General features: G+C 39.0%; 1 protein-coding gene across 1 annotated transcript; it reads right to left on the reverse strand.

Moving 5' to 3' along the window:
• Positions 1–154: 154 nt before the first annotated feature.
• Positions 155–19,262, reverse strand: LOC118002872 (protein FAM177A1). Its single transcript, XM_034993483.1, has 6 exons — positions 19,139–19,262; positions 18,920–19,043; positions 12,575–12,748; positions 4,935–5,001; positions 3,848–3,945; positions 155–2,201 (listed from the first exon to the last, which is right to left on the reverse strand). Exons 2-6 carry the CDS (start codon positions 19,013–19,015, stop codon positions 1,995–1,997), a joined length of 642 nt encoding a protein of 213 aa, XP_034849374.1. The 5' UTR covers positions 19,016–19,043; positions 19,139–19,262; the 3' UTR covers positions 155–1,994.
• Between the last annotated feature and the right edge of the window lie 1,161 nt (positions 19,263–20,423).

Below are 20,423 nucleotides of genomic sequence, written 5' to 3' on the forward strand. Positions count from 1 at the left end.
TAGAGAATTTGTTAATTCAAGTTCTCAATTATACTGTTCTGTTTCGGTTTTTTATGAGAAGAAAAATTAGAAGAGGGTAAAATATCATGAACTATGATCCAGGGGGAATAGTAATTATAAAAAGGGTCGAAAAGGAAGGAAAAGTAAAAGAGGCTTAAAAATAAGACAAAACCATTTAATTCATTTTTGGGAAATTTTATAGTTTGCATAAAGTATAAAGATTTAAGGCACAGTGAATAACTATATAAACATTTCAAACTGGCCACTGTTGGACAATTAGAGAAAGTGAAATTTAAGAAACAAAACTTTCATAATCTTCCTTCTACAATCAGAAAAGTTTCTAGGTAAGCTTTCAGATCTAGTGCCTCTAGGGAGAAAAGATTCAGATCATCATTAGATATGCATGCCTTCCCTGCATAACCCAATAAATATCTGAGTTGGAGGTCCTATCTCAAATGAAATTAAAAACAAATTAGAGGGAAGAGGTCGGGTTAGCATGTTTTAGAGCTACTGGTAAACTATAATTTAGGGTGACATTAATTACATGATCTGAAGATTAATCCTTTAAGTACTAAATTAAAGAGTTTACAACCATGACAAAAATCACCATCACATACCATGAATAACTACCATACGACAAATCCATGTAACTGAAGATTCCGAGTGAAAAATTATCTTTTCCAAATCCTTCAAATTTCATTTGAAGAACTTAGTGGCCAGATGTTCATACTGATAACAGATTTCCATAACAGCTCCGCTGTACCTATGTTATGAGTTTCTTTGAAGCCATATTTTATATGAAAATACTTAAGATTGACAGCTTAATGCTGTTTAGAACGATTAATCTGTGAAAGCTCTAAGTCTGAATAGGCTTTTAAGAGCAGCATTTCTGAAATACTCCGTACATTCTTCCTTAACCACATTTAGTTTAATCAAAATCATACAGAGCTCTCATAAGATTATGAGCGCATATTTACGAGTATTTTCAAAATTAGTTTCATATTATACTTGGGTAAATGTTGCCAATAGCACAGTGGGCTCCAGAGAGCTGACCAAACCCGGGTTAAGTAAACTGTCCACTTTACCGTTGTTAACTTCAAAGAAGAGAATGACTGCTGACTTCACTATGCTACCGGGGCACCTTGTACGATATTCAACAGTAAGCCTCTGAAGGCTCCAGTCTTCATCTGCCCCTCAGCCCACCCTCCTCCCTCCAACTACTTGGCCCACAGGAAACACTCAGGGCCCAGAGTGACAAAACCAGGATGCCATGTGGATAATCACTAGATGTTACCCCTTGAATACAAATACATTAATAAATACATCCCATAACTAGTGTTTTTAACGATATGTTCAAAGCTAGTTATTTAATTTGAATAACTGCTGAAAAAGAATGTAAGATAAGTAACCTGCATTAAAAAATGGAAACCCATCTTAGAATTGGTGTTGTTGTCAACTTAACCAGCTTTTCATAAAATATTCTCAAGGAAAGAAAAATCAAAGTGCTTTTGTCTTGCTCCTTTTATTACACACTCAGCGAACCATCCTTAGTATGAAATTAATGTAATGGTTAGATATATAAATGTAAAACAACATGAGAAAATCTAAGGGGGGAAAATCCTCATTTTAATCTGAGACTAGGAAGATCAGCTCCAATTAGTCTTAGTAATTTAACTATTTTTTTCTTAAAACACCAATAACAGACAAGCTTGATAATTTAACGCTTAATTGGCAATTAGGGCTCTAGAATGTCCTTAATTTCTTTAAAGAACATTTTAAAACCAAAGCACTAATGTGACACACAGTAAAAGCACAGTACAAATATCAAATTTCAGATCTGGCTTTTGCTAGATAGAGCCTAAGAATGAAGAAACATTTTTCCCTTTCCAGATAATAATTTAAAATATAAATAATTGTATTAAGTCCCACTGAATAAAGAATGTGAAAGTTCCTGGTATTACAAAAACCCTAAAGTTTGAAGTTTGATAGTCATTCTATGGCGGGACAGAGACTGGATTTTGTTTGCTTTCCATAATTATTTCACAGTCTCCCTCCATTTCAAAATTGAGATTCACAAATGAACTGGATACCACTGTTTCTGGTTGATCCCTCTGGACAATGGAATCAGCCTGCAGTTTATTCTGCTGGTATTGTCTTTCTGCTTCTTCAGGCATCCTGTTTTCTTCTTCTTCTTCTTCTTCCTAAAAAGAGGAAATAATCAAGAATAGATAAAATATAAATGCCCAAAAGGAATAGTATTTGTTTCCCACTTTCAACTGCTTGTGCCTCCTTTTTTTTTTAACTAAAACATGAGTGTCATGTCCAATTCAGTTTGGTCTAATTAAGACAAGACATACCTCCTTGTCCCCTGTTCCCAAACTAAAATGGAAACTATCATATGACATTTTAAGGAAAGGGAAGTTATTTTTAAAGCATGGTACAGCACTGCTTAGATGAGTCCTGAATTAACTTTGACAAAGGCTGTATCTTTTCAGATCAATTCTAATCTAAATACAAAATAGCTAAATACTGTATCACTTCAATTATAGGTTAGCAGCCTATTCAGCAGAATGGGGTGGTCTATTCACTAAACGGCATAACATGGTTATTGTTCCCCTAAGCAGCTAGTATACAGATAATTTCTAGTTCCAGAACTACTGCATTCACGGAGGAAGTGGTAATTGTATTGGTCAACGCAGTACTGGTAGTTTGTAGTACAGACTTACGGTACAGGTAACAGTAACCTGTCAAGAAGATTAATTTAGAGCTTGCTTGAGAGAGAACAAGAAAAACATGGAGGAGTCGTTTACAATGGTCCAGATTAGGTAATGAGGCTCTAAACATGGCTGGAAGTGTTAAAAACGCTCATTTGTTCAGAAACCATTTTTGAAACCATGTAACAAATACAAAGTCAGCTGCCTTTTCCAGATTTGTGTCCAGCCACTCTCCCGTTGCACTCTGCTCCAGGGACAAAGCACCATTCCTGCCACTGCTCCAAACACACAACTGAGCCTCAGGCCCCTACATTCTAGCTTTAGCCGAATTCCCCCTCCATTTGCTTGAAGGATAATAGAAGATTTTAATATTTGTTTCATGCTCACCAATATAACACTGGGTGCTGTCCTAAGCATTCTCTATATCAACTCATTTAATCCTCAGAGCAACCCTGAACACAGATGCCACACTTTTCCTCATTATAAAGATGAAGAAACTGAGGCTTACAAAGGTTAAGTATCTTGCCCGAGGGTGGCAAAGTTAGAAGTGGCAGAGTCAGAATTTGAATTCGGACCCTCTGGTTCTTCAGCCTATGCTCTTAAGAGCTAAACTTTTCTCATTCCTTGAGGCTAAATTCATTTCACCCCAGCCCTAAGACCTCCCTACATTTGCAGACAAAATTGCCTCACCTCCTTGTGCCTTAACACCTGGCACTTACACATTTCTAGTACTTGTAATTTTCCATGCTTCAAATCCTCCACTTCTCCCACGACAGTCTACAGGTTCTAAGTACAGAGACTGTCTTATTTCCTCATCTGAAAACTGGAATAATAATCCAAAGAGAGATGTATGAAGATTAAACAAGAAACATCCATAAGGCACCTCACATAACACCCAGCACAATGAAATCTGGCTTAGTCTCACACAAAGATCCTAGGGAAATTTCAATGTTAAAAAATAAGTATATAACTTAAAAATATCTAACTTGATTAATTAGTAACTCTAGAATGAAATGCCTACCCTAAGGGAGCTCTCTTTTGGGTGGCTAGAGAGGATATATATGCTCATTACACAATCCATGAAGTCCACAGTAAACCAAACTGAATCCAAAAAATGTAAAAAGGAGACACACCTCCTTTTTCATCCGGTAATACTCATCAATGGCATATTGGTATTTTGGGGTGCTGATGCCCAAAACAGACGCAATCTTCTCTCCAAGAAAGTCACACACTAAAGATACAAAAGTTAAATGGCAAAAAACAAACAAAAAAAACACAAAAGTTAATGGCTTATACAATTCCATAAACACTTCTTGAGCACCTTCTGTGTGCAAGGCATTGTAAGAATACAAAAGATTATGAACACTCAATACATCTCTTCTGTGTCTTCCTTGATTTCCTCAAGAGGCACTAGTGGCTCCTTCTGGGTTCCCAACAACACTCTGCTCACACCTCCAATTATACATGTATCACCATGTATAATTACATGTCTATTTTTCAAGAAAAACAGATTCTTAGAGGGTTGGGACATCATTAGGCTATGGGGGAGTAACGGCTTGCACTGTAACATTCCCTGAGTGCCTGCCACATGCCAGGCACTGTGAAAGGTTAGACTCAGAGAGGCTGATGAAGGATCCAAAATGTAATCCAGGTCTGAAAGTAAAGCTTTTCCTTACACCACACTGTCTTGTAATATTGAGTGCTCAGTAAATGTTTCTTGAATGAATTACTATTCAAAATTACCTCTAATAAAAAGCAAAAAATGATAGAAGTCCTAAGTTGATAATTCATTTCCTTCAAATCTGACTTAGTTTATAGCTCAACTTAAGATACGAAATATTAATGAAATTAAAAATAAATGAATTATATAATACAGGCTCTAGAATAGTCAGAGTAAGAATAGTATCAGTAAGAAACCATATAACAAAATAGCAAAATAGTTGCTAACAGAGAAGGTTCAAAAACATAAAAATTAATATAAAATAAATTAATAAAGCCATTTTTCAGTTCTCTAAAAAAACCCCACAATTTGAAACTGAAGAATGTTTTAAAGTGAAGTACAAGTTAGATTAATATCTTCCAACGCTAGCTAGCTGCTGAGAACAGAGTGATTAATTCCCTATTGTTTCCCCTTCACTTTGGAAACACCCCATTTGGTAAAGTTCTTGTTCTTGGAGCATATTATAGTAGTTATACAATATTCAAATAGAAAAGTAATACCTGAAAGGGTTGACGTGGCAGCTCGAAGCATGTAAAACCATAAGTAGGGGCCCCAGGTGAGTTTTGTCTGCAACAAAAAGTCAGGTTAGCAACCTTCATACCTAAACCCATTCTGTATATTTAGGCCAGAATGAAGTAATCAAATATCTGGTTGGCACACAGAATATTCTATAGATAGTATTACAGACTACAATCCAATTAAACATTTAAAGCTCTACAGACAGAATTCTACAAAGACATTTTATATTTACCCATATAACTACCACCACCCTAAGCCTGTGGAATAACCAAAGAAAGTAGCAGCCACTAAAATGGAGTTGGTAAGTCATAGTCTTATTTATGAATTGACAATCTAGAGCCTCTGCTCCTGTCCTGCTTTTTTTGTCTTTACTGTTCATAAGAACATCAGAGATAGAATGCAGTAAATACAAAGGGATCTTAAGAAATCCTACAGTACAACATACTTAGAGTACAGTAAGGAAATTAAGATTCAGAGAAAGTAAGCAGGATAAGTAAGAGCACATCAAATGAACTTTCAATGATGGGAAAATAAGTGACCAGTAAGTGGCAACGTGAGCTCTTTTGTTTCTTTAAGGATTAAGAAGGGCCCAGGGGTGCCTGGGTGACTCATTCGGTTAAGCGTCTGCCTTCGGCTCAGGTCACGATCCCAGGGTCCTGGGATTGAGTCCCGCATCAGGCTCCCTGCTTAGCAGGGAGCCTGCTTCTCCCTCTCCGGGCCACTTCTGCCTACTTGTGCTCGCTCTCTCTCTAACAAATAAATAAAATCTTTAAAAAAAAAAAAAAAAGGATTAAGAAAGGCCTAGACCATATAACCCAAGACAAGCTCAGTGTATATTTAGTAAAGTAGGACCAATGGCAGAAGGCAATCTACACTGCACAATTCTGTTGTTAATCTTGGTGCTGTCATTCCCATTGAACACTTCTGTGAAGCTTGCCACACAGACAACAGTTTGCTTCTGTGGATGAAATCAGTAATATAAGCATGCTTCATCATACTAATATTTCTGTTTACCAAAAGAAAGTATAGTATAGAATAATCGCTCAAATAACAATAATTATTATTAATATTATTTTAATATTGTTTCCAGGAAGGAGAAAAACAATGAAATTATACATAATCTTCTTAGCTAAGATATATATTCATGATTATAAGGTATTAAAACAGCAGACACAAGAATATCTGTAAGTCTGGGTAGATGGGCTAAAGAGAAATGGGGGAAACACACAACAGTCTTCTCATGAAAAGCAGGTATGCAGATTTCTGTGATAATATTCTTGAAAAGACACAGAAGTGAGTTAGCTCTTTTATCTCTATTTACACAAGAATGTGTGTCCAAGCAAACAAATACATTCAACTAAAAAAATACTGTATACTTATGACTCTCTCAATCAAATCTACTGTACCTTCTATATTCAGAGCTGGAAGCATTTCTCTTACTTGGGGATAAGGGTTATTTTAGGGACTCTGTTTAAGATGCTCTCATCTTAGTGTTTACCTTACAGTTTTTATAGCAAATGGGACAGTGCAGTAATATAGGGAATGGAACCAGTCTCTATAACACATGATAACGACAGGGCCAAGAAACTACTTAGAAAAGGATTAAGCGGGTTTTTGAAGGAAAGCATATATTTCCCAGTGGACCAATTCTCCTGTGGTTGTTTCTAGAGAGAACAATTGCTAATATCCATGCAGTGACTACCAAAGAGTCAAACCTGCTCCAGAGCTGAGGAACTGGATAAGGATCCCTGAATAACATCTGTCACTGTCACACACAATTACACAGAATGAATGTATGGGGCTCTTGTTTAGACACTGATCTTACTGAATCAAAAGGACAGACGACTCAAGAGCCTACACTGGAACCTTGCCACCCCTGCCAGCATCTCTACCACCACCATCACCCCAGTACTAAGAGAAACGGGCCAGATCTTGGTCTTCAAGACCTCCAGTTTATGGTGCAAACTCAAGCTGATTCATTTTTTTCTCCAAAAATTTAAGTATCCATCTCTTCCTGAATAATTGAGTATCCACCTCTTCCTTAACAAGAACTATTCAGACTTGCGATCTTTTTTTGTTTTTAAACATTTTTTTAAAGATTTTATTTATTTATTTGACAGAGAGAGACACCGCGAGAGAGGGAACACAAGCAGGGGGAGTGGGAGAGGGAGAAGCAGGCCTCCCACCAAGCAGGGAGCCCGATGAGGGGCTCGATCCCAGGACCCTGGGATCATGACCCAAGCCGTAGGCAGATGCTTAATGACTGAGCCACCCAAGTGCCCCAAACATCTTATTTTTATATTACAAAAGTAATGCTTATTTTTTATAGAACACTTAGAAAATAGAGCAAAGTATAAAGAAAATCTAAGTCACCCATTTTTCCACCACCTGTAGATAATTATCACTAACATTTTAGTATATTTTCCCAGTCTTTTCCTGAGCACGTATGTTTTTACAACATTGTTGTGTTTTCTCTATCCTGTTGTTTTCCCCATTTACAATACTGGTATTTAACCAAAAGGACTGAAATCAGGACCTCAAAGAGATATTTCCACTCCATCTTCAATGTAGCATTCTTCCTAATAGCCAAGAGGTAGAAACAGCCTAAATGTCCACTGATGAATGAATGGATAAAGAATATGTGATAATATATATAATGGAAAATTCAGCCTTAAAAAAAGAAGGGGATCCTGGGGCGCCTGGGTGGCTCAGTCGTTAAGCGTCTGCCTTCGGCTCAGGTCATGATCCCAGGGTCCTGGGATCGAGCCCCACATCGGGCTCCCTGTTCCGCGGGAAGCCTGCTTCTCTCTCTCCCAACCCCCCGCTTGTGTTCCCTCACTAGCTGTGTCTCTGTCAAATAAATAAATAAAATGTTTAAAAAAAAAAAAAAGAAGGGGATCCTACCATATACAACGACATAGATGAACCTTGAAGACATTATGCTAGTAAAATAAGCCAGTCACAGAAAGACAAATACTGCATGACAGAACATCAATCGGCATTTCTGATCTTGCCCACAAGCCACCTATTACTGAGCCTAAGTTTCAGGTGAGTGCAGTTGACAGGTGGGAGCTCCCTTCTTCTGTCAGCCCATTTATGGAATGGAGGCTTTACCATGGGCATGGTGCCACTGAGAATCCCAGGGCACTGACAGCCTCTGTTCATGAGGCAGTGAAAAAAACCAAAAAGATCTAAGGCTACTGCTCCCCACCTTCACCAAGCACTCAGCTCCTAAAGTAGGGCTGTCACTCAGGAATGCAACACTGTCCCTAGCCCCAACTTCAGAGCTCTGGCTAAGAGGTTTTGCCCAGGAGGAAAAGTAGGCCATAAAACAGATAGCTCCTAATCTCTTCCCAAATGAACTGACTTCATTTGCAACAGAGCTGGAAACGTCCAAGCCCAAAGGGTGCTCTTAAAATCAGTGGAGACTGTGGTGAGAGGTAATTGAGAGGAAGTTCTTAGATTCTACGAAGATGCAGGCTAAATTAAAGGCTGGGGGGGCGGAGGGAGAAGGCAAGGGCAGTACCCAGAGTTGTTGCAATATATTGCCTAAAATGTACAAAAAATTAAGAGACATACAAAGAAACAGAAGTATACTCTATGCACAGGGAGAAAAGCAGGCAGTAGAATCTACCCATGAGTGACTAGATGTTGGATTTAACAGAAAAAAAGTCAAAGTAACTTTTATAAGTATGTTCAAAGAACTAAGGAAACCATAATTAAAGAAATAAAGGAAGGTATAGCAATGCTGCATTGAATAGAGAATATCAATAAAGAGATAAAAATTATTAACAAGAGGGGCACCTGGGTGGCTCAGTCAATTAAGCATCCGACTTGATTCGGCTCAGGTTCATGAAAGAGAGCCCCACGTTGTAGGGCTTCGCACTCAGCGGGGAGTCTGTTTCTCTCATTCTCTCTCCCTCTACCCCCACACCCCCCCCTCCCTAAAACAAATAAATAAATCTTAAAAAAAAAAAAAATAACAACAAGAACCAGATGGAAATTCTGGAATTGAAAAGCGCAATAACAGAAAAGCAAAATTCACTAGAAGGGGCTCAAAAGAACAAAAACCAACAGAGATGAAGGAAATAGACAACTCAACAGTACCAGTTGGAGACTTTGATACCCCACTGTCAATAACGAATAGGACAACTAGGTAGATCAACAAGGAAATAGAAGACTTGAAAAACACTATGAACCAACCAGACCTAACAGACATCTACTGAACGTGGGACCTAACAACAATAGAATCTACATTCTCCTCAAGTACAAACAGAACATTCTCAAAGACTACATGCTAAGCCATAAAACAAACTTCAATAGATTTAAAAGGAGAGAAATAATACCAGTATATTCTCCAACCACATGGTGTGAAATTAGAAATCAAGAACAGGAGAATCTGGGTGGCTCAGTCGGTTAAATGTCCAACCCAGCTCAGGTCTTGATCTCAGGGTTGTGAGTTCAAGCCCCACATTGGGCTCCAAGCTGGGTATGGAGCCTACTTGAAAAGAAAAGAAAAGAAAAGGGAAAGGAAAGGGAAAGGAAAGGGAAAGGGAAAGGGAAAGGGAAAGGGAAAGGGAAAGGAAAGGAAATCAAGAACATTAAAATAATAAAATAAAATTAAATAAAAATAAAATTAAATAAAATTAAATAAAATATGAAAACTTAACAAATATATGGGAAGTAAATAACATACTCTCAAACAACCAATAGGTCAAAGAGAAAATACTTTGAGATGGATGAAAATGAAGGTGTAACATACAAATCTTATGAAACATAAACAATTCTTAAAGGAAAATTCATAGCTAATTAATAAAGAAGAAAGATAACCTAACATTCCACCTTAAGACACTGGAAAAAATAGAGCAAACTAGACATAAAACAAGCAGAAGGAAGGACATAATAAAGACTAGTGTGAAAACCAATGAAATGGAGAAAAAACAAGAGAGAAAATCACTGAAACCAAAAGCTGGTTCTTGGAAAAGATCAACAAAATTGATAAAACTTTTGCTAAACTAAACTGACCAAGAAAAAAGAAGGAAGACCCAAATAACTAGAATCAGAAATGAAAAAATAAAAAGGACTATAAAGAAATACTATGAACAACTGCATGACAACAAATTTGATAACTTATATGAAATAAACAAAACTACCAAAATGGACTTAAAAATAAGACAATTTCGGAATCAAAAAGCTGTACACAACGAAAAGCCTAGGCAGCTTCACAAGATGAGGTCTACCAAACATTTAAATAAGAATTAATACCAATTCTTCACAAACTCTTCCCAAAAAATCAACCAACAAAAAACCCAGAAGAAGAAGGAACAGTTCTTAGCTCATTTTATGAGGCCAGTAGTACTCTGGAACCAAAACCAGACAAAGACATCACAAGAAAATTATAGACCTGTATTTTTTATGAATATCAGTGCAAAAATTCCCAATAATTACTAGCAAACTAAATCCATCAACATATGAAAAGAATTATATGCCATGATCAAGTGGGTTTTATCCTAGGAATGTAAGGCTAGTTTCACAGCCAAAAATCAATGTCACCATTATCAACAGAATAAAGAACAAGGCAGTTCCTCAAATGATTAAATATAATGGCAATTCCACTCATAGGTACATAACCAAGAGAAATTAAAACCTGTATCCAAATGTTCACAGCAGTATTCATAGTAGCCAAAAGGTGGAAATAACCCAAATGTTCATGTACTGACAAATGCGATATATCAAAAAAAGGAATGAAATTCTGACACATGCTATAACATGGATGAACCTTGAAAACATGCTAAATGAAAGAAACCAGTTACAAAAGATCACTTGTTATATGATTCATTCTATGAATTGTACATAATAGGGAAATCTATAGAAAGTAGATTGTGATTATCAGGAGTTGGGGAGATGAAGGATAAGGAATGATAACTAAAGGGTACTGAGTTTCTTTCAGAGGTGCTGCAAATGTACTAAAACTGACTATGGTAATGGTTGTGCACATCTATGAATATACTAAAAGCCATATCACTGTAACTTTAAGTCAGTGAATTGTACGCTATGTGAACTGTATTTCAATAAAGCTTGTTTTTTAGGCAAGTAGTAAGGATGCATTTTTTTCTATGCAATGCTTTCATTTTTTAAAGATTTTATTTATTATTTATTTGAGAAAGAGAGTATGTGTGAGCAGGGGAAGAACAGAGAGAGGGACAAGCAGACTCCACACTGAGCATGGAGCCCAATGCAGGGCTTAATCCCACAACCCAGAGATCATGACCTAAGCCGAAACCAAGAGTCAGTTGACTGAGCCATCCAGGCGCCCTATTATGCAATGCTTTTATTATCACTCTCTATGTAATAGAGAGCAACTATTGAGACCATGACTTCTAAAAACATACAGATAAATACAAATGTATACAGACAAATAAGAATTAACCCCTTCAAAGTAATTTAAAAGAAAAATACTTATTCCAACAATTCTCCCAGTGCATGAAACACCTCTATAATATTCTGCATGCATTTAGAAATGCCATCAGAGTATACTGCACGGTCCTTTGAATATATTCCATACTAGAGACTCTGGATCTAATATTTTTTTAATAATCAAAATCTATCAAAAGCCAAATCTAGGGGCGCCTGGGTGGCTCAGTCGTTAAGCGTCTGCCTTCGGCTCAGGTCGCGGTCCCAGGGTCCTGGGATCGAGCCCCACATCGGGCTCCCTGCTTGGCAGGGAGCCTGCTTCTCCCTCTCCCACTCCCCCTGCTTGTGCTCCCTCTCTTGCTGTGTCTCTCTCTGTCAAATACATAAATAAAATCTTTAAAAAAAAAAAAAAAGCCAAATCTGATGAAATACTAGTAGTAACATTTTTTAAATCAAATACAAAATAATAATTCTCTATCCTGCTACCCTTCTTCACAGCACTTTGCAGTCTGCTAATTATAGTATGTATTTATTCCCTGCCTGCCCACTAGCATACAAGAGCAAAAATTTATGTTGCCCATGGCTGTATCACCAGGACCTAAAACAGTACCTACTAGAAAGTCAGTAAATATTGATCAACTAAACTCTCCAGAGACTACTTAGAAGGACAACACTACTTTAAAAGAATGTACAGCTTGCCCTATAATTTTATAGTTAAATCATGTATAATTTAGAAATTCTTAAATTTAGCTGATGAGGCACATAAAGTTAAGAACTGTACACTCCTACCTTCCAATCAAAACTTGGGGCAATGATGTGAAAAAGAACTGACAAATCCTAAATTTTAGGTGGAAACTACTATGGCAGCATAGTCCTTAATTCACAGGGACTGGAATTCAAGCACTCTATTTAGTAAGATCTTAAAGAAACCTAGCCACCCTGACAAGAACTCTGACACTCAAACTATCTCAGACTACTAAAATGCAGAAATATTTCCATCCATATTTGTAAAAATATTATTTTCTACCAAAATCATACTGCATATTTTTATAATCAAAACATAGTTGATTTAAACCTCAAAAGGTCCCTTCCATTTGATGTTTAAGAGGAAACAAATCAAATGAGAAAACTAGTGACAGTGACTTCTTAGCGCAGTAGGCAGGGTGTGAGTCTCATAAAAAACTACTGACAAAAGCATCAGACCTACCGGATCAACAGTAGGCAAAACATCTTTCTTTTCCGGGCCGTCAACCTCATCTTCATCTGTGCTGTATTCTTCCATTGTTTCACCACTTACAAAGTGGATGACTCTCCTCGGGACTTTCTTCTTCTTTCCTATGACTCCCAGTTCTACATTTTCAAAGCCTCTTTCACTATTCATCTAATGACAATAATAAGTTAAGATAATGAGTTTCAAGGGAGGTTAATTTTCTTTCATATGGCAAACAAATTATTGGTTGCTTTATTTTAGGGAAAAAAGAAACATAAACCCATCCTTAAATTTTTTTTTTAAATTAAGACATCATACACACACAAGAGTATCAATAACATAAATGTAGAGTTTAATGAATAATAAGGCAAACATCTACATACTCACTGCTGAGGGTAAAAAATAGAATTTAACCAAATAAACTTTTTTGAAGTCAGCAGCTAAGAAATCAAGCACCACACATCAAAACATAGCAATTCCAATGCTATATAATATGCAAAGACACTCTGGACATCAGTCGTTTTAAAGAATAATGTTATTTGCAGATTAATGTGTAATATCAAAGGAAAATCATATAGATGCACATATACGTATATTAGAGACATAAAATAAAATAACAGTTCATGGCAGGGAACTCTCCTAAATCTTTGGATTTAGGCTTAGCTACATGTGGACAAAACAAAACCCATTCGACTTAACTCTGCTTCTCTCCTTTTCTCAAAACAGGAGTTCCAAATTAAAATGCCTTTTAAGGCCAAGCGGCGCCAAAAGTGAGCAAAACTGTATAGGGAAAGGTAGATCCTGTGGAGAAAGCATTCCCAACGAAGACATTTAAACTGAAAAAAATGTTTTAAAGCACTGTGCAATCCAAATAAAACTCATTTGTAGATCAAATCTGGAAAACAAGCCATAAGTGTTCTATCACTGAGCTTTCAGATTTCTTAGTCAATAACGCATAGGTGACAACAGAGTTTTCCTGACAGTAAAAGGATTTTACAAATTTTAGTACAATAGTCTATGGAATTCTAATTACATCCAAATTTCATTCCTAGGGAAATACTATTTTTACCTCAAATATATACCCATGTTCCCAACTGAAGGTAAATGCATATTGTGGGAGAGGACAAAGAGCTTTTCACTGTTGCCTCAAGTTTTAACTCCTAAGAAAGCCTTTATTTCATCTCCTTACTAGAATACTTCAAAAAGGCACAGTACAACTGTGAAGAAAAACCCAGCAGTGGTTACTCCTAGGGACAGGTACTGAGACAGGGGAGGAGGTACAGGTAAGGGAGTAGTCATGGGGGCCTGTTACTCTTTTTTGTATTTTGTTGTTTGTTTTGTGATGAGACTATGCTCATGTATTACCAATATAATTTTAAAACTAAACCAAACAAAATGATACAGGACTACAGGACTGCAACAATTAAAGTCCACATTGGCGGGATTCTCTAGGATGGTCCAGAGTTCAAAAATTTTGTCCTCTATAAGGATTCCTATACTTGTGGATATGACCACACAATTTAAAGCCATGGATGTTGTTCAACCAGTAAGAAAGAAAGTTCTCTGAACTGCAGTTGCAGAGATGGGATTATACTGATAAAAATAGTGGACTAGAATTGCCCAGTTATGCAAATATAAGTAACTTCATTTTTGTCGTATTTCCTCCTAATCCTCTAAGTTCCTTCTTAGAAAATATATATGACTCTCTATTCTTCAGTTCCCAAAGGTAAGTTTAGTCATTAGCCAGGATGTGAATCCAGGTATATCCAACCTAAAAACCACATGCATTGCTCCACGACACGTGAAGACATCACTGACAGCAACTATAACTGCTGTATAGCGAACTGAGATCATGAAAACCTTGACAGCATGGGCTATCTATGTATTAACCTGAAAAAACAAAAGCCACAATTCTCCCTAGCCTGTCTTGAGAGTTCAAACAAATCCCAGCCCTTAACAACGGAAGACCAACCCATTTATAATGTCCATAAACAAAATGGGAAATGAACAGTCCACCATGGGGACACCTGGGTGGCTCAGTCGGTTAAGCGTCTGCCTTCGGCTCAGGTCATGATCCTGGGGTCCTGGGATGGAGTCCCACATCAGGCTCCTTGCTCAGTGGGGAGCCTGCTTCTCCCTCTGCCTGCCCACTCCCCTTGCTTGTGCTCCCCGCCCCATCTCTCTGACAAATAAATAGAATCTTTAAAATTAAAAAAAAAAAAAAATGGTCTACCAAGTTCACCTGGTCCCTAGACATGGTGAGCCATTCCTGCTCTATCTCATTTTTCCCCTTGAAATAAGATTTGGTTTATGGTTGTTCTGACTTCAACGTTACCTTCTGAACCATTACTCAGATCTGTGGACCCCTTTACAAGCAAGGGAAAGTCAGAGAAGTTGGGTGAGATCTCCAGTCGTCGCACTATCTGAATGGATCTAATGCCAAAGCAACGGTTCCAGTCAATGAATAGAGCTGAGACCTTTCAGGGTACATCACCGTGACTTGTTCCACCACCACAGAGCAGAAGCAGCTTTTCACCGCTCACTCTAGCAATTTCTCATTGGCTCAATTTTTCCTTCCTTAGACAAAGGCAAAGGAGAAGGGCTCTCACTGGCTCAACTACTTTACCTTCCCTAGACAACTTTAATAAATCAAAACATTCCAGCTGGATCATAACAGTATAAACTTAGCTACTATCTCCATTAACTCTCACTCTTGGGTATATTCCTTCCAAAAGATTTTTTTTAAACCTACAAAGGTGAAGGCTGAAATATGATTCATACTTTTATCTTTTTTTTAAAAGATTTTATTTATTTGTCAGAGAGAGAGAGAGCACAAGCAGGGGAAGCAGGAGAGGGAGAAGGAGACTCTCTGCTGAGCAGGGAGCCCAATGTGGGACTCAATCCCAGGACCCTGGGATCACAACCTAAGCCGAAGGCAGACACTTAACTGACTGAACCACCCAGGAGTCCCTTGATTCATATTTTTCATTCCAATACCAAAGTTAGTTAAGTTTAAACAAAACTTTGAGTAATATTCTCTATACATAATATATAATTAAAAATGGATTTTATTTGCTCTAATAACATTTCATATAAAGATTTTTATTAAGGAGACTTTTATTTAAGGGCTTTCTTTAAAAATTTTAATATTAATTTTTGATACAGTAAAACCCAAGTTTTAGGTTTATCTTCTTAAACGGGAGTAAGCAAACTTTTTCTTAAAAACAAAGGCCAGATGGTAAATAGTCTAGACTTTGCAGGCCATACAGCTTCTATCACAACTACTAAACTCTGTGAAAGCAGCCATGGACAACACATAATAATCAGGTATAGCTGTGTTCAAATAAAGCTTTATATAATTATAACAGGTGGCTGGTGGGATCTGGCCCATAGGCTATACTTCTGTCAACACCTCATCATAAGGAACCAAACTGGCAAGTAAAAAATCTGTGAGAGACAATCTATGGCATGTGATTCTGACCTCTACTTAGGGAATAAAAAAGGGGAAACAGAGAAGGGAGGCATTGATGGATAAAAGCAACCAGAAAATTAATTTGTTGAAACATTTCCAACAATTATAAATGAAAGTTATTCTCTGAATTTTGCAAATGTTTCTTTTTTACAGATAAACAATAAACCTCTTAGTAAGAAAAATTTCACTGTCAATATTACAAATTCCTTTTTTTTTTTTTAAAGATTTTATTTATTTGACAGAGAGAGATACAGCGAGAGAGGGAACACAAGCAGCGGGAGTGGGAGAGGGAGAAGCAGGCTTCCCGCGGAGCAGGGAGCCCGATGCGGGGCTCGATCCCAGGACCACCTGAGCCGAAGGCAGACGCTTAACGACTGAGCCACCCAGGTGCCCCTACAAATTCCATTTTAAGAAATTCCAAAGATCTGAAAAAAAGAGGTTCCTAACACCAGAAAATTAATAGATGCATTGTCAATTCATTTTTTATCAAATTTTATGATTAACCACCAGACTGTAAATCTGTTTTATCTAGTCTCCTGGGGCCTGATTTTAATGGCAATCTTCTTTTTATACACTTTCATAGCACCTAGAACTTCTTTAAAACATGTACTACACATCATGGATTTTATTCTGTATCACCTTCCCCAACTAGGTAGCTAGCAACATAGAGGTGTAGGCACAGTGTGTATCCTTCACTGCTATATCCTGTAATCTACAGTGCCTAGTACATCATAAGTTCTTGGTAGCGGAAGTGCTACATAAATGAATGAGTAGTACTGAAATTTGAACTTCTTTAATAATACTGAGCCTCAGACTTTGGTTAAAAGTTTAGTCAGAGAACTTGCCTGATAAAATGTCACAACAGGTACTGTATGGCCTGGTTTAAGATGAAATTCTAAACACAGAGCCAAGCTCCTATTTCTTACTCCTTTCCCTACACTGCACTTGGAATTTCTCAGTTCTGACAAACTGATGAAGGACAGCAGGCTCTCCTTCCATCCAAGTCCCCACCTCACTGGCCTCTTTTCTCTTACTATACTCAAAAGCATAGATCTGGGGTTCCCAGAGATGTTTCTGCTTCAGGAATGTGAATGAGAGCAAAAAGGGAAAGTTAGAAAATAGTTTGTATAGTATGAATCCATTTGTGTTTAACACAAAAGAAGAGATTATATATGCACAGGAAATCCCAGAATGATTACAACACAAACTTACTTTTGGTGAATGTGAGATACTGGCCACGGGAGTATTCCTATAATTTTCTACTTTCTGCTCAACGGCCTCCTTTACTATTTAGATATCTATTATTCTTTTCAACCAAAAATATGAAAATAACACACTATCACTAAACCAAAAGGAAAAACCTCTCTTCAAACAATATTTAGCTGGTAAATCAATACCGGTATGTTTACTTTGCTATTAGAGCAATTCCAAGCTTGACGCAGTGGTGAAAACAATTACAGTAACAGAAGGAAAACTCAAATGGAAAATACACCCAGGACCGTGGACTTAGAGGTCCAGTTCATCTGTACCTGTCAGCAACAGGTCTCAACTGAAAATGAATCTACTCAATTAGTGTTGCCACTGAATTCCTTCTTGCTGGTTACTTTCCTCCTTAAGTAGGAGACAAACAAGAAATTCCATATAAACACTAGTATGTGGAAAAGTTTTTGTGCATGCAAACTACATCTTATACTACAAGAGCTATACTCACATTCAGGCACTATTTATTCCCTTAGGAATCTGTCGTTTGGGGGAATGTCTTACTAACATTTTAGTAGTTAGTGTCAAAAATGAAGCTACTAAAAAATAGGCTTCATTTTCACTGAAGGTGGGAAGATTTCTACAGAGGAGCAACTCAGGTTTTTTATGGCCCAAACTGTATACTCCTGAGCTGGTTTCAGTTAAAGCAATTTCTTCATTAGTTTTACCTGGCCAAAGATTCTAAACTATTACTTTAGACTACCAAATCCAAAACAAAACAAGCCTCCAAACCTTACCTAATTCTCTAAACTTGCGCCATCCAGCACAGTAACCACCAGCCACATGCGGCTAATTGCTCCCATAAAATGAGAATAGTTCAAACCGAGATGTGCAGTAGGTGTTAACACACACACAGGATTTCTAAGACTCGTACCAAAAAGAGAAATGTAAAACACCTCATGATTAACTTTCACATTAATTACGTACTGAAGTTTTTTGTTAAATTAGATTCAATAAAATATTAATAACACACAATAAAACATGAAAATTTGTTTTTATTTTTTTAATATGGCCACTAGAAAACGTACAATTTACAATGTGGCTCCCATTAGGTTTCTGCTGGGCAGCTCCGAGCCTTGGTTACCTCGCGGGTGAAATGGGGATAACGCCCACATCATGCAGAAGTTATTAGGATTAAGGGAAATAAAGCCTGTAAACGCTCAGCACATAGTTGCTATCAGCCTACCAAAGGGCACAAGCCAGGTCAGGCGCTTACACACGCAGAGGCTGAGAAGTGTCTGAAGCCGCCGTCACCTGGCTTCCAGTTACTCTAAGGACAGCCTTGCGGGGACACGCCTGCCTTCTCTCGCTCGCAGACCCCAAGCTGGAGCAGCACCCCCGCAAGCCCCACGGTCTGCGGCGCGGCCAGCGGAGGGGTTGCGGAGGGCCGCCCGGCTGTGGGGAGGCGTCCGCCCTTTCCCCCAAGCCGGCGTCTCTGGGCAGACGTGGGGCCACCGTGAGAAGGAGCCCCGAAACGCATCTCCGGTGGGCGGCCTGCTCGGGGGAAGGCAGGGCAGGCCGAGAGGGCAGCCGGCGGACGAGACAGACACGAGACGGGGCTCTCCTGCCCCCGCCTCCGCGCCGCCGCCTCCCTCGGCGGCCGCACTTACCTGCCGAGCCGACTCCCTGAACGTCGCGGCGGCCGCAGCTCCCGAGGCTGCAACTGCTTCTCCTCCTTCCGCACGGCTCGCGGGCTCCGGGTCCATCGTCGTCGCCGCCACAGGGCTGCTGGCGCTGGCAAGATAGAACGTAATGGCCGATCAGCCCATTTCCCTCTCCGCCTCCCCACCCAGGCGCGACCGAGCCGGCCGTCACCAAGTGGGACTCACCGGCAGCGCCCACCTCGCGCCACGCCCGGCCACGCCACGGCAGGAGGAGCGGGGCTGCCCTGATGGGTGGGACCGGCCTGAGGGGCGGGGCCGGCTGGCGCCTCGCCCCCCAACTCCGGCTCCTCTGACCGCCGCCTGGGAGGCGCAACGACCGGCTCGCGCGGGGCGGAGCGAGGCGAGCAGCCTGCGGCACCGCTTCCGGCCCAGCCCACGTCCGCAGCTCTCGGAGCCGCCGCCTGGCACCGCCGGTGACGTCATGCCTCGTACCTGCACCTGGATCTTGGCGTCGGCATGGGGGCGCAGCCGGCCGCCAGCTGCGTTTTGGGCAGTCGCTCTCCCAGACCTTGGTTTCTGCACTTACAAAATGAAACAGCCTCGTAGTGTGCCTCATAGGCTTGCGAAAATGTATTTTAAGATGTAAGGCTCTGCTCCAAATTCCATTCCTAACATGGATGACAGTCTAGCCAAAAATACCCTTGAAATAAGAGCCTCAAAAGTAAATTTTGTTTACACTTCTCTGAAATGCTTAAGTATAATCGTAGAAAAAAGTTAAGTGACATCTGAAGGAGAGTAAAGGGTAGCAGCAAGATTCCATTTTGAACAATATGAGGAATATTTTATTATCTATGTCTTTGGGGCGCGTGCGCCCGTGTGTGTGTCGGGTCATGCCGGTGGCGCGCGCGGGCGCGCGCGTGTGTATGTGTGTGTGTGTATGTCAGGGGTCATGCCAGACTTTTCCCAGTGTTCACCCAAATTAAAGTCATGAGCAGGGATTACAGCATTACTCACACTCATTGGAGCATTTCCAGGTACATGTTCTTTTATTGTAGTTTTAGTATGAAAGTTTTCATACAAGTTATTGTGAATTGTAGAGGTGAAAAATACATTATTTGGCCACAGGGAGCTTTTTATGAAACTTTAAATTCCATTTGTATGCCAGTCAAAATTCAGAAATACTCTCCAAAGTTACGGCCTGGTACATGTTATTCTACATGGCACCAACAGGTCCAACACCCCTGCAACCTTAAGTATTCCTTTCTCTCTTGTACAAAAATTATTTTTTTATTCTCTGCTTAATATTTTTGTACACTTTCTATCCTGCATATAACTATAACCTAAAAAACAAACCAAAAACCTTAAAGACAAAGTTGATTATTTGAAAACCATCGACATTTTAATAATTGGTTGGAAATCATAATCCATATTCTGGTAATAAAATCAAGTTAGCTTGTTGCTAATGTAAACAAGTTTTAGTAATATGATCTGATGCTGCCTGGTGGCCCAA

Source organism: Mirounga leonina, unplaced genomic scaffold (genome assembly GCF_011800145.1).
Source record: "Mirounga leonina isolate KUSES-001 unplaced genomic scaffold, KU_Mleo_1.0 Mir_84, whole genome shotgun sequence".
Classification (NCBI taxonomy): domain Eukaryota; kingdom Metazoa; phylum Chordata; class Mammalia; order Carnivora; family Phocidae; genus Mirounga; species Mirounga leonina.